This window comes from Perca flavescens, chromosome 15 (genome assembly GCF_004354835.1).
Source record: "Perca flavescens isolate YP-PL-M2 chromosome 15, PFLA_1.0, whole genome shotgun sequence".
NCBI lineage: Eukaryota > Metazoa > Chordata > Actinopteri > Perciformes > Percidae > Perca > Perca flavescens.
The window spans coordinates 6,539,259-6,557,144 of NC_041345.1; the positions used below are offsets into that span (position 1 = coordinate 6,539,259).

A 17,886-nucleotide genomic window follows, 5' to 3' on the forward strand; every position below is an offset into this window, starting at 1 on the left:
CAGACTGTAGTTTGAGTTTTGCACATGTGACTCCAGTTGTGCCCACTGTCGTTTAGCAATCGGAAAAAACTGTAAATAGTGAACTTCTGTGGGGGGGAAATACACATAAGAAGACTAGGTCAAACTAGCATATGTCTAGACCGTGTATGGTCAATGTGCTTAATTGGGACCAAATTGTTACTGGGATAGTTAGCGGTTGGTGTCTATTATGTAAATTAAATGTTCATCTATAGTGGTCCCATTAAATATTAGTTTGTTGTGTACTGACTATGTGATTAATGCTACTTTGTTAAACAGACCAGACCTATGTTTCACCCCATGATAATTATGAACCACAGCCTCAAATGTTGGTCTTAAGGAACTCATCGTAAATCCCACTGGCATCGTTACCTTGTGCTACATTGAGATGGTTCTATTTTAAAGCTGATTTCTCCTTTTTTTTATAATGCGTAGGCCTACTCCTTTTTGTTATTTGAGTAGTTTATCTTTTACTGGGTTTTCGCCGGCTGTTGAAGCACTGCCCGCTTCCTTTTGGTGCCAATCTTGAGCTGGAATTGACCGTAGTTTTGCTACCCTAGCTAAAATGGATTTAAAACTATTTAATAAATTCCAGGACAACAATACAAAAAAAGCTCACATTTGATGAATCAATCCAGGTCAAACTCTTTGTACATAGAAGCAGTGTTGTATTGATAAAAACAGAGTCAATGTAATCAAACTATATTGCCATATCAAAAGTAAACAATTCTGACCAGATAACAAACTTCAGATTAAAGCAGAAATATTTGCCTGCTTCATCAGTCCAGTTCTACTTGTGAAGTTACAGGCAAATAATGCTGCATGCATACCAAACAGTGAAAATACTCCACTAGACAAAAATAGTGCCTCAAATCAAGGTTATAAAGGAAACACAAACAACTGTGTGTCCAGATGCCCCCACGATTGTGATGAGCTGGCCATGAGGTTTTTTTCATTTTGTCCTTGATCTAACTCTCACAAACACACACACACACACACACACACACACACACACACACACACACACACACACACACACACACACACACACACACACACACACACACACACACACACACACACACACACACACACACACACACACACACACACACACACACACACACACACACACACACACACATAATGTATACATCTCTTGAATCTTATACAGCACAGTTACAGGTCAGAGACTGAAACACCATAAATCATTGTTAAAATAATAACAAGACCCTTGCAAAGAACTAACTAATAGAGTAACAATAATCAATCAAGAGTGCTCTGGTGTAAGCAAAGATTCTGGTTAGTAAAATTTATTATTTATATTGACTGTTAGGGGAGAAAAATCCGGTGATACTCTTGAAGCAAAAATGTCAGTTAAATCTGATATATTTGACTGACATGAGAGGATGCTTGCAGCTTTACTTTTAATGTTGTAGGAGAGCCTTGGGTCTTTTGTGTGGGAAAGCTTTAGCAGTTTAGGCAAAATTGACCTTACATATATACACATTGACCTTGCATATATACCTTGCAATATGTGCAAAAATAGAAATGATTCTACATTCTAGATAATGCTATTTTAGTTTCCCAAATATTGTTAATAGCTGATTAATTTTATGTGAGGTAGCTGTAAGACAATCTCAAACAGACCCCAGTGAAGTTAAAGGATTTGAGCTTGAGAATGCAACTCGGTTACACGTAAAACCCAGCGGTTATACCACGTGTTTCCAGCAACAAGCCCCTCATACTAAATGACAAAACAGGTAATTTATTACTGTAATATGATCCTTTCCCAAATTGCCACAGTTACTGGGTCATGGTCAGAGAAAGATAATGTTCTGACAAGACCGAAAAAAGCCTCAGAATCTACAGCCATGTTGGCGGATCCGTGGGGATGGGAATGTCATTAGTTTGCAAGATATTTGGTCATAAACCAATGTATGGGACAAATTGAGGCACTAGATGGAAAGATAGAGCACAATCAAATTCATCCTGAGGGTAATATGAATTGGTGCTGCAAATTTCATGGCAATCCATCCAATAGACATTCCACTAAAACCCACCAATGTGGACCTCATTGGGGGCACTAGAGAAAAAGTCAAGATATCAACAAAGTCATTAGGCTACGACCTCTGGGAACCATGAATGTGTGTAAAAAATCCCATGGCAATCCACTGAGTAGGAGTTGAGATATTTCAGTCAGGACTAAAGCGCTGTACGGACCGACAGACAAACACCACCTACCCTAGAGCCTTGTTGCTAGCGTGGCTAAAAAACTACTTGGTTAAGGTCATGGTTAAAAGAAGCCAACCTTTACTGTTGGTAGGAAACAAATGAAAACAGGGATTGCCCTTGTTACAATCACGCTTCCCAACTTCCCATTCCAACCTCCTCCCTACAAGTTTTTACGGTGTTACAGAGCGTAACATAGGCGGTTTTAGTCATTGGCACAAATGACCAATGCTGTAGTTATTGTGGTGAGGACAGCCTCGTTCCCATGGGAGCTGTCCCTAATCAGTCGATGTGTAGTCCAAAAGCTGCATGTGAGTGGCCCGTCACAACCCAGCCACATGCGCACACAAACACATGCAAAATATAAAGCGTTTTGTCAACAAGAAAACAGAGTAGAAGGAGGGAGTGAGCAAGGGAGAGGAAAAAAAAAAGTTGAAAAGCAAAGCAAATTGGACTGCTTGTTTCCTCAGAGCGCCTCTGACAGCTCAGTGTGGGTGATTGTGACTCTTCATCTCCCTCTCTCTGTCTCTACCTCTTTCTCTCTCTGATTACCTCTTTCCAGGCGAAGGAGAGAGAAGATGGGGGAGAGGGAAAAGGGGAGAGAGAGAGAGAGAGAGAGACAGAGAGAGAGAGAGGAAGAGGCTAGTTTCCACGGTGATGGCTGATGAAAGAGAACGGGACAGGTTCTGCTTGGTTGCACACCTCCTCTTTCTCTCTCTTCCTTCCACCTTTTCTGTTCTTCCTCAAACGCCCGTGTTCTTTCTTTCTCTCTCTCTTTCTCTGAAACATTTTTCTTCCCGTTTCAAATCTTCTCATCATCCCTCCTTTACTGCCCCTCGTTTTCTACTCTCATTACCAAAACATTCATTCATTCCTTTCCAATCTCCCCTTCATCTTCTCTCACATCTTCTCACTTTTATGCATGCTTGTTTCTAGCATCGGGCCACACTATGTTGCCAACATTAACCTCACATCTCATTCCCAAACAATGGGCATTAACATGCTGCTTTAACAGCCTTAACTCTGTCTGGGAAAGTTGTCCACAATATTTGAAACCTGGCTGCAGCAGTTTGCTCTTGTTTGACTGCAATGGCCCTGACACACCAACCCGACGGCCAGAAAAGGCAGTCAGACCGATCAGTCGGCTCCCTGAGGTCCAAAAGGTGCCTCAGAACACACCGAAGCGACGCCGACTTGAGCGTACGTTCTGCGCGTACGGAAATGACGAACGTGTCACGTGGGTCTGGCTTCTCCAGCTGACCGATAATGGCGGCTTGTTCGAAATACGATCTTGTATTTTATGAAAATAGTTCACGGAAACGTGTTTCTGAAAACGTTTTAAGCGAGAAATAGGCCATACAGTTGCTGAATCTGTCTTCATTTTAGATCGCCAAAGGTCAGTTTAAAAGATTTCCGTCAGATTTTGAGAGGCGTTCCTCACTCATCGCGCCCGCCCTTTCCGGGTTAGCACTCCAACAATCAGATTGGTCATTGAGTCTGACTGCCCTAGCCTCGTGAGACCGTCCTGATCTCGCGAGCTCCAGTTTTCCACTCGCAGATCAGTCTGGCATCTTGAGGCAGAGAAAATTGGGAGCCGTTAGCCAAACGACCGGGCCAATCAGCGTTGGTTTTGAGGCGGGTTAGGTGGTGATAGACAGATGGTTTATCCAATCAGCTAACCAGTATTTTCAGACAGCGGTAGCCCTAATTCTGTTAGCCGCTCACTAATGCTTTTTTTCTCTTGGATCCTTCTTTTGGAATATGGACCGGGAACCTGAAATGGTGACTTTTATTCCTAAATTCTCGTTACACAAACGGCAATCCTTTACCGACATGTTGCTTGCTTGCTGAGCTAACGAGCTATGCTTTGCCTGCAGCAGCAGGGGCGGGCTTGTGGTTGTATTTTCATACGCTTCGTGGATCTGATTGGTTGATTTGGCCCGTCTATCACCAACATACAGTGGGGGAAATAAGTATTTGACCCCTTGCTGATTTTGCAGGTTTGCCCACTTACAAAGAATGCAAAAATCTACAATTTTAATCATTTGTACATTCTAACAGTGAAAGAGAGAATCCCAAAGAAAATTCCAGAAAATCACATCATATGAATTTATTAAAATTGATAACCATCTGATGAGGAAAAACAAGTATTTGACCCCCTGGACAAACAGCATGTTAATATTTTGTAGAAAAGCCATTATTGGCCAGCACAGATGTCAAACGGTTTTTATAGTTGGTAACAAGGTTTGTGCACATTTCGGCAGGGATGTTGGCCCACTCCTCCCTGCAGACAGCCTCCAAATCATTCAGGTTCCGAGGTTGTCGCCTGGCAACTCGAATTTTAAGCTCCCTCCAAAGATTTTCAATTGATTCAGGTCTGGAGACTGGCTAGGCCACTCCAGAACCTTGATGTGCTTCTTCTTCAGCCACTCTTTTGTTGCTTTGGCGGTGTGCTTAGGGTCGTTGTCGTGCTGAAACACCCATCCTCGACCCATCTTCAGCTCTCTCACTGAGGGAAGGAGATGTCGGTCCAGAATTCCACGATACATGGCCCCGTCCATCCTCCCCTCAATACGATGGAGTTGTCCCGTCCCCTTGGCTGAAAAGCACCCCAAAGCATGATGTTGCCACCACCATGCTTGACGGTGGGGATGGTGTTCTTTGGGTTGTACTCGGTGTTCTTTGCCCTCCAAACACGACGAGTTGAGTTGAGGCCAAAAGTTCTATTTTGGTCTCATCTGACCACATCACCTTCTTCCAGGCCTCTTCTGAGTCGTCCAGGTGGTGAATGGCGAACTTCATGCGGGCCTGTACATGTTTCTTCTTGAGCAGGGGGACCTTGCGTGCGCTGCAGGATTTCAATCCATGACGGCGTAGTGTGTTACCAACCGTTTCTTTTGTAACTGTGGTCCCAGCTGCCTTCAGTTGATTCATCAGTTCCCCCTTGTGGTTTTGGGATGATTCCTCACCGTTCGCATGATCAGGGACACCCCACGAGGCAAGATCTTGTGTGGAGGCCCAGACCGAGGGAGGTTGGCGGTGGTGTGGTGCTTCTTCCATTTCCTGATAACTGCACCGACAGTTGATCTTTTCTCTCCAAGTGGCTTTCCGATTCTCTTGTAGCCCATCCCAGCCTTGTGCAGATCAACAATCTTGTCCCTGATGTCCGTAGAAAGCTCTTTGGTCTTGCCCATGGTGGTGATGTTGGATGCTGGTTGTTTGGGTGTTGACAGGTGTCTTTTATACAGGTAACGAGGTGAGGCAGGTGTATTTGATGTAGATAATTGGTTCGGATTGGGGCTGTGTCTTAAAGAAAGACTAACTGGCTTGTAGGAGCCAGAATACTTGCTGTTTGTCCAGGGGGTCAAATACTTGTTTTTCCTCATCAGAAGGTTATCAATTTTAATAAATTCATATGATGTGATTTTCTGGAATTTTCTTTGGGATTCTGTCTTTCACTGTTAGAATGTACATATGATTACAATTGTAGATTTTTGCATTCTTTGTAAGTGGGCAAACCTGCAAAATCAGCAAGGGGTCAAATACTTATTTCCCCCACTGTAGGTGATAGACAGATGGTTCATCCAATCAGCTAACCAGTATTTCCGCCCCTTCTCAAAAGTTCTCCAACATAAAGTTCCCAGATGGATATGCCGAGCAAATGCAAAGCAATCTATCTGGCGGAGTCAGGTTATGACTGCCCGCCCTCCGATCCAGCAAGTCAGGTCAGCCAAAATGAAGGCCGACACCCCCTCTGACGGACGATGGCACGGAACACACCGAACAGACTCGAGTCACCGACCTCGCCAGACTGTCCGACGGCTGATAATCGGGTTGGTGTGTCAGCGCCTTAAGACGATAAGGCCCGGGCCCGGCTTGCAGGCCACGTTGCAGTTCAACCCAAAGAGGTTTAATGTGGTTGAGGTCGGAGCTCTGTGCCAAGTTTTTCCACACCAAACTAAAAAAAAAAAAACATTTTTTTATGAAATTTGTTTTGTGCATAGGGGACATTGCAGTATTGAAACAGGGTCTTCCCCAAAGAGTTTTCACAAGGTTAGACTGACACTATTTTCTTAAATATCATTGTTTGCTGTAGTATTAAGATTTCCCCTAACCAAAACATGTTTCTGAAAACATTTTAAGCGAGAAATAGGCCATGCAGTTGCTGAATCTGTCTTCATTTCAGATCGACAAAGTTCAGTTTAAAAGATTTTCGTCAGATTTTGAGAGTAACGCTCTACCAATCAGATGGGTCATTTGAGTCATATTGCCGGCAGTGCCCGCCCCCGCAGATTCAACATGTCAAATTGGCCAAAATGAAGGCCGACGGCCCCTCGGACGGACAACGGCACGGAACACACCGAACAGACTCGAGTCACTGACCTCGCCAGACTGTCCAACGGCCGATTATCGGCTTGGTGTGTCACAGGTTTATTCGTAATTGTTTGTCTGTGGTTCCTCTACCTACAGCCAGTGTGTGTGTGCTCAGGTTGGGATTTCTTGCATGCAGTGACTGTGTGTGTGATTGTGTGTCTGTGCAGGTGTACTGAGGTGTTAAGTTCCCACTGTGATAAATGAGCATGAGAAAGCCAGGAAATGAGGAGAAAAAAAAGGAGGGGGGAGGTAGAGCATGAATGAAGAGAGATCAGAATGTGCATGAATGAAGGAGAGGAGACGGGTGGTGGGTGGGTAGTGATGGATGAGCCGTGCATGGCCTCTGTTTCAGGTGAATCTCTGGGGAGTGTTTGACCACCCCGGGGGATCTAAATGATCACCTGGTAATAGACAGAAGGAAGAGGGTTTTAAACTGAGACTGGGACAAAAATGATCACCTAGGTGGCAGTGGGAGGAAGGAGGGAGGGAAGGAAGGTGGGGGGGAGGAATGAAGGACAGAGATGGAGAGCAAAAGCAGGAGAAAAAATAGGGATTTTGTAAGAGTTTGGAAATAAAAGAAAAAAAGAACAGAAGACAGATACACTGTATGGCCAAATGTATGTGGAAACCCTTTTCCACTTACCTTGGTGTATAATATGAGATTGTATTCTGAAAGAGCCGCCATGACAATCTGTCTTTGAATTTCCGGAGAAACCAGAACAATGTGACACGTTCGTCCAATCAGCTGCCGGTTTTCAATTTTGGGCGACAATACAGATTAGCTCCGCCTGCTGTTAAGGAGACTTTGGTGTGTTCCAAGGCACTTTTTTACACCTGGTATTAACAAGTGATCTATATCTGACATTATATACAAGACATTAGAAATGCCTGTACAATCCTATGTGGATTCAGTGAAGACTTTTACTTTGAAGGGTACACACTTCTGGTGTCATATATCCTAATTTTCCTACGTTGTCTGTGGTGTTAATATATTTTTATGAGAGTAAAGATGTTGTCATGTAGAATTTGTAAATTTTCCTGTAAAAAGAAATAATGTTTTAACAGGAAGTACAGTCTTTTGTTTTCATTTAATTGTATTGTATGTGTCGCACTTTGTCTTTACTTCCTCTTTTGGCTCCAGTCTTTTCTTTTGGTAGGTAGGTTCTTTGTTGTATTACTTTCAGTGTTTTTTTTTTTATATGTGATGTCAAGTTAATCTATAGAAGTCTAAAGTAAATGCATTGATATTTTCTTTTTCATTTTGGAGATACAGTTTTATTTTTTGTCATGCATAAATCTGAAGAATTTAAATTTGAAAAGAAGTTTATCAAGACGTGTGTGTGGCTGCCGTGTAGCTTGCAGCACAGGTGTACAGGTGTTCAGTGACAAGATCAATGGTTTTTCACAGGCACAAATGTTCATGTAAAAGGGAGGTATATGGCTTTACTGTAATATTTTTAATAATCGTCTAGAAAGAATGTAAATTGGTTAATTATTTATTTTATGAGAATTTTATACATCTTTAGTAAGTTTGGGCATATTACGCTTTCTTTCTTCTCTTTTCGTTTTACACTTTCCCCTGGGAAAGCACACAGAGAGCATTTAAGCACAGAGACTGTGAATGCTTTGTTTTGTAACAATTGCAGCAAAGTTATGCTGGTGCCTTGCAATAAATTGCAATTTAGGTAGGCAGCTCTGGCATACCTTTTCAACAACCATTCCACATCATGGGAACCAATGCTGCTGTATGGGGTTTAGTTATTTTTCCTTTGCTAATGAAAGGGTCATCTGTAGCTTTATGCTGCTGTTTGAAATAGCAAGAAGAGGTGGACTTAGGTGTGCTTTCAATTAGTTGGGCAGAGTTTTTTGTTAAGAATGTGGTCAACCTGTACAGATAGTATTCACACCTGGCTGAGATCCCTGTCTTTGACCAGGTGATATTCTGATACAGATTACATGTGGAGGTGTAAATGGGGACGTAAGTTATCATAGTACACAAGAAGCCTGATTAACCTCAGAAAACCACACATACTGCACTTTAGTCACCTTAAGCTCCTCCATGAATCAAAGCCAACTTCATATTTTCTTTGATAAAATAAGATGATTCTTAAAGGGGTGATAGAATGCAAAACTGAGTTTACCTTGTCATAGTTGAATTACGACAGTTCGGTAGGTGACACAGGCATACATTTCTTCTGCATTCTCACAATTTGAAACTGCTGCTGAAAACAGGCGAATCTCAACAAAGCTAGTAGTTGACGTCAACTCGGTGGCTGTACCTTATTTGGCTATAGTCTGTCCCTTTGTCACGCCCCAAAATTGACATAGGCCACTGATCTGAGACCAGCTAGTCTTCTGACTCTATGTCGCGCAGATCTAAGAAATTGTATACATTGTTCGTCTGCTATTTCATTACTTAATTCACTTCTGAGACTTTTTTTATGCAAGAAATCAACTATGTAGAGCTCAAATATGGGCCATTTTACGATAATTGATGGCTAATTGCAAATTTGGTATGACTGTGTCGGACTTGAGAAGCTCCACAGTCTGACGTGACAGCGGCCGGTGCCTGCCGGGGTTGTTGCCTTGCTGGTTGGATTTCCTACCTTCACAGACTCGCTGTGAGCTGGCTGGAGCTCTATCAGGATCTCACACACAAGCCTAGCTGCAAGCTGCGCTGTGTACTTTAGAAAGAAGAAAGTTTGGAAGTTTTGCAAGGATATTGAAAATGAAGCACATTCGTAAATACAGTGTTCCAGGCTGTACAACGGAACACTGGCCCAGAGAAAAGTGTTTAGAACGAGTAGATATCGGACAATGGAGCGGGACTTCTTCTTCACAGAGGGGAGGTGTGTGTGTGTGTGTGTGTGTGTGTGTGTGTGTGTGTGTGTGTGTGTGTGTGAGAACCAACCAATCAGTGCGCAGCTCATCTAAATATTCATGAGCATACCATATAAGGTAGAAAACTGTCATTTCATTCAGGTGTATTTCACAGGGTTGCATTAGGGAGCATAGAATAGCACCCGGGCCATTTTCAGCCCAACCAATGTCACATACCCTATTAGGAGACCTTAAGGAACAGTGTGAAATACCCTATATAATCATTCTATCACCCCTTTAAGGTTTTTCTTCCACTTGCCTCATATCGTCTCTGACAGAAACTGTGTCGCTGTAAAAGGCGCTGCATGTTTTATGCAGCACAGTTCATATGCATGACTGCTCTATACATTCACTGTAAGAACACTGCATACATGATGTTTCTTTACCGCCCTCCATCTCTCACTCACTCACTCTCTGATGTCAGGCAGACTACAAGCCACATGTACACGAGTCAGAGACATCCATTTCCCGTCAGTTTATGAGGCGCTTATGAATTATAAAAACCGTGACAACCAGGGACCCGGAATGAGCGAAGGGGGGATAAGATGGGCAGAATGAGAAAAAGAGATAAGAGAACTTATTCACTTTAGTTGTGTTATTGTGTGTGTGTGTGTGTGTGTGTGTGTGTGTGTGTGTGTGTGTGTGTGTGTGCATGTTTTTGGTGTCTGTCGCACGTGAGCCTGTGCATGTGTGCATGCACTGACATTGTGCTGACATTGTGTTAACTTGGTGTATTGCTCCCACAGCTGTGCTTGTTTGGTGGCTTGGGAAAATCCTAGAATTTGTCTATTTATTCATTCAATTACAAGTATGTGTGTGTGTCAGATTGTGTGTGTAAATCAGGGTGTGTGTGTTCGCTAAAGCCTTTTACCTGTACCATCTGGCCCTGTAATAGCATTCTCTGCCCCCCAGAATGAGATGGTTATGTCTGGCTGCATCAGACACACACACACACACACACACACACAAACTAGAGGCAATGCATCTTTTTACTGTAATGGTAAAAAAAAAAACTGTTTACTTGCCCCTATGCAAGATCAAAGTCAAATCATTTACAGTGAATTATGCGTCAAGTCATGAAGCATCAAATTGGAAAAATCCAAGTCTACAATGTTGTTTGAGCCCACACAAGTGATAGACAACTCCACCTCAGTCTTAAAGAAATAATTACATATCTGTTTGTTGAGCTACATGCAAGGATTGATATCCTTAGGATTTTTGTTCTTATTCTATAATGAAATACTGATTCATGTGAAAAATCCTTTTCAAAGATAAAAGTTTATCGTTTATGGAATGTTCCCTGTTAGTGTTTTAAGGTCAGTTTGTTGTGAGAGACAATGTCTGCTTTCTGAGTAAGAAGTGCTGCCAGTGTTTTGGCCGAACAAGCCTAGTTTGTGATAATATGTATGAAGTGTTTTGGTGGTTTGAGTTAGTTTTTGGCGGTAAGATCAACTGTTTGGCCGAGATACGTGTTGGTAATCCAGACTGTATGTAGAGTTTTGCAAAAGTGGCTTCAGTATTAACTGATGCTTTTTAGCAATCGAAAAAAAAACTTTTGTACTATGCACTAGGCACGAGCATGAAGTGCTTCATTCAAGACTCCACAAGGAAGGTGGAAAGAGACAGAAGACGACACACACACACACACACACACACACACACACACACACACACACACACACACACACACACACACACACACACACACACTCACACACAGAGTGCTTTTTTTCTTACTGTACAGTCACCTTTTGTTCTCTTAAGATATTAGTGCTTTCCTTTGCTATGTCAAGTTTGGAGCCTCATTACATGCTGTAATAAAGTATGCTTTAACCGCTTACCAATTAAAGTAAACACAAATAAAAAGAGCCACTTTGCCTCTTTAAATTGATGTAATCTATCTTATCTCATTTGTCTATCTGCTGCAATTATCTCTGCCCCGTCTACCCTTATTTTCATCTAGGTTTAGGTTTCCATTTTCAAGATGGATAGCCACAAGACGTGAGAATTGGAAATGAGATGGCTTCATGAATCAGAGAGCTGATTCAAAAAAGGTACATGAAGCTACAAACAAGGGATGTGTCTCTGAAGCCAAGTGGGAAAAAAAACCTGATTTAATGAGGCAGCTTTTTGGGGTTTTATGATCTCACCTAAATAACTAAATGATGCAAAATAAGGACACTGACCGAACAAGAAGTGCCAGAGGTGAAGCTGCAACTGTGTAACATTGCTTCTGACAGGTGGAGGCGACTGTGGGACATGAGGTCTAAGTCAAAAATGGCAGAAACCATCACACCTGTGTGATAATTGTGAATGTGCCAGTCCTTGTAATGGCCAGTAGACTTTGGCTCCGAAAACATTGTCAGTAGTCAATGTAAAGCGCTGGACTTCTCTCCAGAAATACAGAGAAAACGTAATGGTCACTGTGCATGTCAGTCACCTTGTCAGAAAGAGAGTCTTATGATGAGGAGATGTATGACACAAATCAGGATGTAATTTGCGAGTGTTTGCATGAATCGACAGGTCTCTCTCAACTATTTGTATTTTCTTGCCCCCAACAACAAGATGGCTTCAAAAGAAACATATTCCTGCGACCAACACTGTGAGTCCTGGCAACAGTGTGCAGACCCAGGTACTTGTTGGTGGTGCAGCCGACTGGCTAATAGCACTGCCAGCTGTCCATATTTTTGTGTCTGTTAGTGCTTGATTTGTACTTTCAGTGAGTGTGATGACAACAAGAGCGTAGAAATAAATATTCTATTCTATTTAACCATGTTGCAGAGGAAGGGATGTGAGGGTGAACTCATCAAAGGACAGCTTCTTAAGAACTGAGTTTTGGGGATTATGGGATGCTCTCTCTCTCTCTTTCACACACACACACACACACACACACACACACACACACACACACACACACACACACACACACACACACACACACACACACACACACGCAACTCTGGTGTTAAACAGACATAGGCAAACAGTAGGGGAGAAAGGATGTGTGTGTTATCTGTGTGGAGAGGCAGGGAAGAGACATAATAACATACACATGGATACACACTAGGAAAGAAAAACAGACAGCTACACAAACACAGAGAGAGGGGGACATGTTGGTGCACGCGCGCGAGAACACACTTTCTCTCTCTCTTACACACACACACACACACACACACACACACACACACACACACACACACACACACACACACACACACACATAGAACCAGTGGCAGAGAGACCGCTATAAGAGAGAGACAGACAGCTATAGTCAGTCAGTCAGACTGATCACGTACCTTCCAGACAGCAGGTTCGCCAGAGGCCGGAGTGCGTCATCACCTCCTCGTTCTTGCGGCTCGTGTCGTTGTCGCCGCTGCTCTTCACGCGGCAGACCCCGCGCGAGTACAGCCAGTAGTCGGTACCGACGGCGATGGTCATGAGGCTGAAGGCGGCGAACGCGCCCACCGTCGTCACGAGCATCTGGACGCCGCGGTCACACATCAGCATCTTCATATAGGCGGCTCCTGTTTGTCTTAATCTCTTTTGCTCCTCTCTTTTAGATTCACCCCTTTTTATTTCCTTTATATCCCGCGAGATTTGGAGAGTCAGTGAGGGGTTCAACAGACAGGAACTCACAAAAAAGAAATAATAAAAAAAAAATAGGAAATGATGTTAAGGTGGTGAATTTATAAGTGTGGAGCGAAAAATAAAGTACTCGGCTGCCTTTTCCGTTGAGTTGACAAGCGGTTCGTGGCAAAGGGCGGGAAGGTGGGAGGGCGGCACGTCACTTTCTCGCGCATCAAAAACCGGTTTTTACCACCACCACCACCACCCTCATACATACACACGCGCGCGCGCGCACGCACACACACTCCGGAGGTTTAACGACCACCGGTTGTCCCCGACTACCCGACGCTGCCCTCACTCAGTCAGAGCGAAGGGTAACGGCGATGACACATTCTGCCTCTCCTTCCGTTTATTAGTCCCACGGTTAGGCTGGGCGAGCTGCGTTAGAGCCGCCTTATCCACCAGTAACCACAGATCTTCTCGTCTCTCTCTCCTCTCCTTTTTTTGTTGCTCCGTTTCCCCTCTATCTCTCTTCTTCTTCTCCCTCCTTCCTTCCTTCCTCCCTTCCTTCCTTCCTCTTTTCTTAACTTCTGATTTTCCAAAACAGCTCCCTTTATTAATCTGTTAACCCTTAACAGCCAAGGTCTGCATGTGAGGACTCCATCTTTAAAACAACAACAAAAAGGGGGGTCAGTTTGTTTTCTTGATTGATGTAACCGCACGGCATAAGTCAAGGGAGGAGTGTTTCTGCTAAAGCATCGCTGTTCCTCACTCACCGCTGGATGTGTTGACCGGTGAAGGATGTCCTTCCTCGACAAGCTCTCTTACAGCAGCGCCAAAATATGAGGCGGTACAGTGGGTTTATTCTTTGTTGCTCGGCTTCCTGCTGAATTGCTGAATGAATGGACCGATTAATAAAGCCCATACGTCAGCTATGAAGAGAGAGAGAGAGAGAGAGAGAGAGAGAGAGAGAGAGAGAGAGAGAGAGAGAGAGAGAGAGAGAGAGACGGACGTTGACCGAAATCCGTCGTGTGTTTTCGACTCCAGCTGTTGACTCACTGACATGCTTTTTCCCCCTTCCTCCTCGATGTCCAGAGTATAGGCTACTGAAACTCGTCCAAACACGCAGCCGCTAATATAAATTCATTTTTTTTAAATGCATTATCTGCAGTGGAGAGGCACGCAGCGCGGGTATTTTTTAAGTTGAACGGGCTTTAAATAGGCACCCAAATGACACCGAGACGGAATAATCAAATTCCATCCACAAAACAGCCGTCTTCGCTCTCTCTCATTGCCAAAGTTCAACCGCAATGGGGACAGACCGTCCGATAAGACGCCTGCTGATGGAGCCCGTAGGACTGTTACACCCGCCTGGGTTTGCTCCAGAGAAACGTGCCCGTTGGTACAAATGAAAAAAATGACAGCCGTCGCCTCCTCCTCCTCCTCGTCCTCCTCCTCTTGTCTTCCTCCTCCTCCTCCTCTTCCTCCTCCTCCTCTCGGACCAACCAACACAAACTAAAACTAACCGCGGGTTTCCTCAAACTCCGCCTGAGGCCGCACTGCTCGGCTCGGATTGGACTCGTGGGTGACAGCGCCCTTCAGGAGCTAATCATGTACAGTCACCGCTGCGTGTCCCGCCCACCGCCGCAGCGCCGTCAGTATAAAGCATTGGGGGGGCTCCAGTCCAGAGAGGAGAGACTATGTAGCCTATAGTTTCGGTAAAAGGAAGGCTACTTATTTTAGTTGGGATATAATCAGAGACACGTCTTTATGCTCCTGTAGTCAGGCCGTAGACTACCTGTATCAAAACACAGCATTTCTGCAATGAGCATGTTTTCCAAGCAGTGGAGATACTAGGAAATAGCATTGCTGCTCAAACTCGTTGTAATTAGTTATTGGATTATATCTACGCAAAGTCGTTTGTTGAAAAATAGTAATGTTGATCAGATTTGTTCACAAACCCCCCCGTTTCTAATGTCTTAAATGCGGCTTTCAGTTTTTTAGAGTGGCGCCGCGCCGCTTGCCGCTGTCGCGTTGGAGAGCTCTCCGTGGTGCTGACTGCTCGTTCGTTGTGGCGCTGTCCTTGGTCGAGGCGCAGCGGTATTCTCCCCTCTGTTTTCCTCTGTCCTCCGCGGCGCCAGCAGCCCCTGCACCGCACTCTGAAAAGAGAGAGAGAGACAGAGAGAGAGAGAGAGAGAGAGAGAGAGAGAGAGAGAGAGAGAGAGAGAGAGAGAGAGAGAGCGAAAGAGAAGAGAGAGATTGGCAAGCGATGCATGAAGAATCGCGCCCGGGAGAGAAGCAGAGACGCCACTTAAAGGGCCACGGACCGTTTTTAATGATTCCACTCCAGCGAGGCTTCCACACAAGGCGGTCTGAGCTTCACACTTCACTTAACACACAGGAGTGCGTGCGTGTGTGCATGTGGATTGTGGCGTGTGCCTGTTTATGTCTCCGTTCACGTGACTCCGCTGTGTGCAAATGTGTGTACATATGAACATGTGTAAGTGTCTTTTTGAGACGTTTTGTGTGTGTGAAAGAGAGGGAGAGAGAGAGAGAGCGAGAGAGAGAGAGAAAGAGAGAGTGCCGCAGGAGGCTGAATAGACCTGACTGTTTAAAAGCTCATTGTATTGCCTGTTTAAACAATGAATAAAAGCCTGTCTTCGTCACTGGAGACAAATACAAATGATAGGATGACAGGACTGCAGGGATGTAAATAAATCCCCCCCTCTAATTGTTATTGTTATAATATGTTTATTGACTGAAAGCTGTTTCTTCTTTTCTTTCTTTCTATTAATCAATGAGAATCAGTGTGTAGGTCGCTCTGTAATACCCAGTGTGCATGTTTGTGTGTGAATGAACACATATGCACATATACAACACACGTCTTTCTCTCTTTCTGTCTGTCCTTCTCTGCATGCTTGTCAAGGTGACAAAAGAACAACAAGTGAAGAATGATGCCTAGTTAAACTGTTAATGGAAGTTGAGTGTTGTTATTTTGGGCAACTACAGCATTGTAGGATTAGCTGCATGTTGTTGTCAATCCGTTTCAATGTTTAAGTGCCATAACTGACTGATTAACTGACTGACGATCAGGCTGTAAGTGACTTAAAGATGGAGTGAGAGATGAGCTAACTAACAAAGTGACTGGCTGTTTGGCTGATGGAATTGGTGGTTATAGGACAGACTTCAAAAATAAACAGAGGAGGAAACAGAAGAATTACAGCGATCAAAAACAAACAGAGAGAGAGAGAAAAGTGAGCGAGAGGGAGAAAGGATTACAGTTAATAATTAAATAATTGTACAAACAGATCAACAGAGAGAGCAGTGACAGGTCCTATCATCCGTCTCACTTGCTTTGCCAGTGTGTGTGTGTGTGTGTGTGTGTGTATATATGTGTGTGTCTGTGTGTTTGTCCGAGGCCCTTGCTGCCTGTGTTATCTCACAAGGAGACTCATTAACATAGAAATGACTTCAGGAAGAGAAGTACAGTGTTTCACCTCTGGTGAGAGACGGGAGGGAGGGAAGGAAGCTCGAGAAAGGGGGGAGGAGGAGTGACAGCACAGGAGGAGTGGAGGGAGAAAGAGAGAGAGAAAGGGAGAGGCGAGAGACACTGTGGTAGGCTTGAAATATACACAAATTGTAGGGGGGTGGTTGGTGGGCATAGGTCTGGGCAACAAAGTACTTTTGTTAAGGGAAAGGTGATATCTGTTACATGTTAATAGAGTAAACACTGTGTCTAGTGATTAATATATAAGTCCACAATCTTTCCCTGTCTTTAAATAATTAATAATAATTTTTAATTAATTATTATAATTTTCATAAAATCAAATCCCATTTTTGATCCATCCATCCATCTTCGTCCGCTTATCCGGTGTCGGGTCGCGGGGGGAGCAGCTCCAGCAGGGGACCCCAAACTTCCCTTTCCCGAGCAACATTAACCAGCTCCGACTGGGGGATCCCGAGGCGTTCCCAGGCCAGGTTGGAGATATAATCCCTCCACCTAGTCCTGGGTCTTCCCGAGGCCTCTCCCCAGCTGGACGTGCCTGGAACACCTCCCTAGGGAGGCGCCCAGGGGCATCCTTACCAGATGCCCGAACCACCTCAACTGGCTCCTTTCGACGCAAAGGAGCAGCGGCTCTCTCCGCTCCTCACGGATGACTGAGCTTCTCACCCTATCTCTAAGGGAGACGCCAGCCACCCTCCTGAGGAAACCCATTTCGCCGCTTGTACCCTGGATCTCGTTCTTTCGGTCATGACCCAGCCTTCATGACCATAGGTGAGGGTAGGAACGAAAACTGACCGGTAGATCGAGAGCTTTGCCTTCTGGCTCAGCTCTCTTTTAAACACAACGGTGCGATAGATTGAATGCAATACCGCACCCGCTCGCCGATTCTCCGACCAATCTCCCGCTCCATTGTCCCCTCACTCGCGAACAAAACCCCAAGGTACTTGAACTCCTTCACTTGGGGTAAGGACTCATTCCCTACCTGGAGAAGGCATTCCATCGGTTTCCTGCTGAGAACCATGGCCTCCGATTTAGAGGTGCTGATCCTCATCCCAACCGCTTCACACTCGGTTGCGAACCGATCCAGTGAGTGCTGAAGGTCGCAGGCCGATGATGCCATCAGGACCACATCATCTGCAAAGAGCAGCGATGAGATCCCCAGCCCACCAAACTGCAACCCCTCCCCACCCCGACTACGCCTCGATATCCTGTCCATAAATATTACAAACAGGATTGGTGACAAAGCGCAGCCCTGGCGGAGGCCAACCCTCACCTGAAACGAGTCCGACTTACTACCGAGAACCCGGACA

The 17,886-nt window shown here is 44.5% G+C and overlaps 1 protein-coding gene across 1 annotated transcript in view; it reads right to left on the reverse strand.

The window, feature by feature from the left end:
* The window catches only part of cacng3b (calcium channel, voltage-dependent, gamma subunit 3b), a 31,137-nt gene extending 18,072 nt beyond the window's left edge, over window positions 1–13,065 (reverse strand). The window contains exon 1 of the mRNA XM_028600415.1: window positions 12,801–13,065. Within this exon, the coding sequence (XP_028456216.1) occupies window positions 12,801–13,017 (217 nt within the window). The 5' untranslated portion in view covers window positions 13,018–13,065. The remainder of the gene's footprint in view (window positions 1–12,800) is intronic.
* Between the last annotated feature and the right edge of the window lie 4,821 nt (window positions 13,066–17,886).